We start from the raw sequence: 5,137 nt of genomic DNA, 5'->3' as shown, positions 1-5,137 counted from the left end.
TTCTGTGATGGCGACTAAGTCATATCTCTCCCGCTGCACAATGGCTTCCAGCTCCTCCTGTTTGCCGCCCATGCTGTGTGCATTGGTGTAGATGCACTTGAGCTGGGCTATCGATTTCACCCCCAGCACTGGCATGCGCCCTAGGCTTCTCGATGAGCCCCGCCAAGTCATGAGCAAATCTTACATTATGTAACTTCTCACAGATAGTGTTCTGCAAGATTATTATCGAAATATGATTAAATCATCCTCCTCTTACATTGTAATCTACTGTCATATCTCCAGGCTATTGATCTCTTTATGTAAGTGATCAAGTGGCTGCTGTTACCTTGTAGACAGTGCTATAGTAGCCTTACTATAGGACAGTTGTTTTACACTCACTTTTAAACAAAGTCACTTTTGTGTTCATTGAGACATGTACCATCATTAAACAAAGTCAAAGCCAGGGAATTGAGTCCACAGTTTAAAGTGAAGTATTTTGGAAGTTACAGTTACACATAAGAATATCAATATTAACAGTTTTTAATCCCTATTTAGTATGAAAACAAGTTCTCAAGTCTTGGACTTTACCAACAAAATATTATTTTGTGTAGGCTAACATTTCTCTAATGGAAAAAAGCAGCTTTGCAGAAAGCACGCTGTTAATTATGTTTTATTTAATTCCATTTTCATGTGTCTTTAACAATTAAGTTATTTCATCATGAAAATGGAACAGAAAAAAACAACTTTCTGTATGATGAGATGTTAGCATCTGTATTCTGTTACATAGCTGAAATATCAACTATTTGTCTAAACCATCACTAAGGACAAATTCATTTTCATGAAGTTTTTTACATGTATATATCTTGTCTGTAATACATACTATTCATATCAGACAAGTTAGATACCAAGCTTCACAGAAGTTGTAAAGTTTGCAATCATAACCACAGCTCATCTGCTGTGGTTACGCAGCAGATACGCTTAGCAGAGAATAAAGCAAATATTTACCTGTGTTCATCATGTGGATTACCACTTGCTCTTAAGAGAACGCATAAAGAATAATACCAAAGCAGAGGAAAAACTGGTGTGCCAAATAACAAAAAAGTCATTCAGAGAGGGTTGGTCAGTACATATAGTGTGATCAACTTGGTGATCAACTGGTAACTATTATGGAGGTTTTTCAGATTTTCAGCTAAGTGTTTAGCTGGACATTTACATTTCATACTTTCCAAAGGAGACAGTTTTAAAAATTCACCCTGAAAGTGGGCAAGGAAGATATTTCAGTCAGTAGAGGCATAAGTACTTCAGACTACTTGGGTTTGCTGAGCTTTTTTTAACTTGAGATAAGAGCCTGTATATGAAGAGCTATGTACCACAGAATAGATGATGTGTGGTCCTATGGCCACGCTGCTAACCATAGAAATCTTCAAAAGTTTCAAGTTTCTTGCACTGAACAAGTTCAAGATGTTAATGCTAAGTGACAAACTTCTTCCAAAGAAGTTTCATATTGATGAACCTGTGACTAAATTTACAGAATATTGACAAATTAATCCAAAATAATTTCTTTCCTTACTCAGTATTGGGCTTTCCTTGAAAAAACATAACTTTTCCGAAAATAATTTTCCATGTGGCTGATATTTGTCAATGTGTATGACAGCATTTTCAAGCAGTGTATTACTCCTACAATCTATTCTCTGCATGTGACTTCAGCCATTGACCAGCATAAAATGAAATACAGCAGCAATTTGCTGTCATTTCACACACTGTTTTGGGGTGGGGGTAGGGTTTAGCTTTTGGCACTGTTCAGAGACAGAATACACTGTTGGCTTTAAAAGTATAGCTGAGAACACTGAAAACACATTTTTGAAGTCTCAGGTTAGACTTAGCAATTGTTGACTCTTAACAAAGAATTACGGATGGTATAAATGTGATTAAAGAGTTACAGTTTCTTTTCAACTTCCTGAAAAACACCTTTGGAAAAAACACCACTGCATTTCTGAATCACATCACCATAATTTTTGAAAAATTACTCAAAAAATGCACATAACTGGAAATAACCATAGCCCATTTAAGAGCTCTCATGTGGAGTCGTCATGTTTTCAGCATTTCCTGTGGGATTAAGAATTTGACGATTTCTTGCACCACAGCGTTACAAGGCACAACTCATACAGAGCAGCTAGAACCTTAAAGTAGAAATGATTGTTTACAATGCTATACAAGATGTAAAATATGTTCCTGTTTTCCAAGTCCACAAGCAATGGCTGTATGAAAGAGGATATCTGCGTACTGAAATCAGAGTAGAGGATCAATATAAAGACATTGCTTTAGAAAAAGAAACCCCCCAGACTACAAGAACTTGCCATTCCTCCATACAGTACTGCAAGGATACAGTCTAGCAGAGGTGACCTGGAGGAGAAGAGCTGCTTGGAAGTGCAGAAGATATACCGAGAGGATTATTATTGTCCTGTTCCAAGGGTTTCTTGGAAAGTACCTTTCCTCAGATGCTTTGAAATTGTTCAGGTGAACGAGCTCTCTAGTGCAAGCTGAACATAGCTTAGAAACAAATTTTGGGAGCAAAGTACACATATAAATGGGATGAATGTCTTCCTTGCACTGAGAAAGCAGCTGGCCCATCTAGCATCTTTTTTACATTCCCCAAGCCTTTTTTCCTCATGTTTCTCCCAAGCACATTCACTTTGGTACTTAGCACAGGCAAACTGACAGCTGTGCATATGGGAAATACTATATGTATCACATCATTGCCTTTCATAACGCCCATTAGAATTTCTGAACCACCGATGTCTAAGACAATTATTTACTGAATTGCATAAAGCTAATAATTCAACAAATAATCTCAGTTTTGAAATCGGGGAAGTAACTGCTGCTGTTTTCTAGAATTCATGCAGAACTGCACTTACACCAACTGTCCTCAGCCCAGCCGCAGGTCCTGTGAGTTTGGTTCCTTGATAGATCTGGAGGAAGAAAAAAAAAATTAAAAGAAATACACCTTTGTTTGTATCTTAGAAAACCCATCTTAGAAATTTTGACTCATCATTGAAACTGTTGAAGCTGGCCCTTTTTTACAAACATGGTACCAAATACCATGTTTGGTTCAAACCACAAAGTGGCTCAGGATGACTGCAAAACCTAGGGGACATTATTTTGTTCATCACAGCACAATGCATATTTTAATCACTTGCAGTTATCCCTCTTTTTCTATTAAGTGATACTTAGCCAGGATGTGCACGTAGGTGCATACAGGAGGTCCTGACGCTCTCCACCGGCGTTCTCTCACTCCTTCCTTTAAGTGGACACTTTGTGGCAAATTATTTATAAACCATGGCCTCTGTCTTCACCCTTTGCTTCCACTATAGAAGCAGAGATTCCACTTTGCCCAGTTACCCAACATCTTTTTCAATAATCCTTCACTAAAGCTCAAAATGCTCCAGGCCAGCAGAAAGCTTGCTGCAGCTGGGCTTCTAGACTACAGTGCTATTACCGTCACTCCCTTGACCTGTAAGCTGGAATGATCTGAACACTGGAAAAGCAGGTTAGATCTCAAAGTCATCTAGTAAAATCTTTTTTAAAAGTGTGTTGCATGGGGTTGCATTCTAGAGGAATTTTCCTCGTGTTACACACTGGACAGGGCTAAGATAAAATATCTTCTTTTAAACAGACATACAAGATATACAACTACCTCCAGCGCTCATAAAACCAAATGCAGTCACGCCACGGGGAGGGAGGAGACTTCCTTTTATTCACCTATTATTCACCGGCGCTTATACCGAGATCGCCCTGCCACGATTTCACCACTGCCCAGGAAGCAGGCACCCAGGCTGCCAGGTTACTCTTTGCGCAGCACCGGCTCCAGCGCCCTCAGTAAAGCCCACCCCAGAGGCAAGACCCGACCCGTCGAGGCTTTTTGCGCTGCGCAGCGCCACGCGGCCCTGCCCCGACGCCCACGCGGACGCCGCCGCCCACCCCCGCTGCCGCGAGCGCCTCTACCAGGCGCTGGAGCTCTGCCCCGGCCGCAGGATCAACTGCTCGGGGGTCGTCCGCGGGGATGAGAAAGCCATCCAGGAGGCCCAGCTCAGCAACCTGGAGGTTGCGAACAAAAAGGTTGCCCTGACGCCCGGCGAGTACCTGAACATGACGAAGGACTGCAGCAGCTTCAAGGAGACCCGGCGGTTCATTGAGTTCCCGCTGAGCCAGGAGGAGGCAGAGTTCCCCATCGCCTACTCCATGGTCATCCACGACAAAATCGAGATGTTCGAGCGGCTCCTGCGGTCCCTCTACGCCCCCCAGAACGTCTACTGCGTCCACACTGACAGCAAGTCCCCGGCCGCCTTCCAGGAGGCTGTGCGGGCCATCGTAGCCTGCTTCCCCAATGTCTTTGTGGCTAGCCGCCTGGAAAAGGTGGTCTATGCCTCCTGGTCCCGGCTGCAGGCCGACCTCAACTGCATGCAGGACCTGTTGCAGAGCCCCATACCATGGCACTACATGCTCAACACCTGCGGCACTGATTTCCCCATCAAGACCAATGCCCAGATTGTCCGTGCCCTGAAGATGCTGCAGGGGCGGAACAGCATGGAGTCAGAGAAGCCCTCGGCCTTGAAGCAGGAGCGCTGGCAGTACCACCACGAAGTGGGGGACTTCATCTCCCGGACAGCCACAGAGAAACTGCCGCCACCCCACAACTCTCCCATGTTCACAGGCAACGCGTACATCGTGATCACGCGGGCCTTCGTGCAGCACGTCTTTGAGAACCCCACGGCGCAGCAGTTCCTCGAGTGGGCCAAAGACACCTACAGCCCTGACGAGTACGTCTGGGCCACCCTCAACCGCATGCCCGGTGTGCCGGGCGCCATGCCCCAGAATGACAAGTTCCAGCTCTCGGACATGAACGCCCTGCCCCGCCTGGTCAAGTGGCAGTACCTGGAGGGCGACACCAGCAAGGGCGCGCCCTACCCGCCCTGCACCGGCCAGCACCAGCGCAGCGTCTGCATCTACGGGGTGGGCGATTTGCCCTGGATGCTCCAGCAGCACCACCTCTTGGCCAACAAGTTCGACCCCCTGGTGGACGATGCCGCCATCCAGTGTCTCGAGGAGCACCTGCGCCACAGGGCCCTCTACGGCAGGGGACTCTGAGGGGAAGCCGCGG

The 5,137-nt window shown here is 45.2% G+C and overlaps 1 protein-coding gene across 1 annotated transcript in view; it reads left to right on the top strand.

The window, feature by feature from the left end:
* Positions 1-5,124, top strand: part of LOC103906008 (beta-1,3-galactosyl-O-glycosyl-glycoprotein beta-1,6-N-acetylglucosaminyltransferase 3) — a 28,175-nt gene extending 23,051 nt beyond the window's left edge. Inside the window, exon 4 of the mRNA XM_009287827.1 lies at positions 3,653-5,124. Within this exon, the coding sequence (XP_009286102.1) occupies positions 3,653-5,124 (1,472 nt within the window). The remainder of the gene's footprint in view (positions 1-3,652) is intronic.
* Positions 5,125-5,137: the final 13 nt, after the last annotated feature.

This window comes from Aptenodytes forsteri, unplaced genomic scaffold (genome assembly GCF_000699145.1).
Source record: "Aptenodytes forsteri isolate BGI_AS27 unplaced genomic scaffold, ASM69914v1 Scaffold345, whole genome shotgun sequence".
In the NCBI taxonomy this organism is placed as follows: Eukaryota; Metazoa; Chordata; class Aves; order Sphenisciformes; family Spheniscidae; genus Aptenodytes; species Aptenodytes forsteri.
Note: the sequence above shows the minus strand (reverse complement) of the source record. Positions and strands in the feature narration are given on the sequence as shown.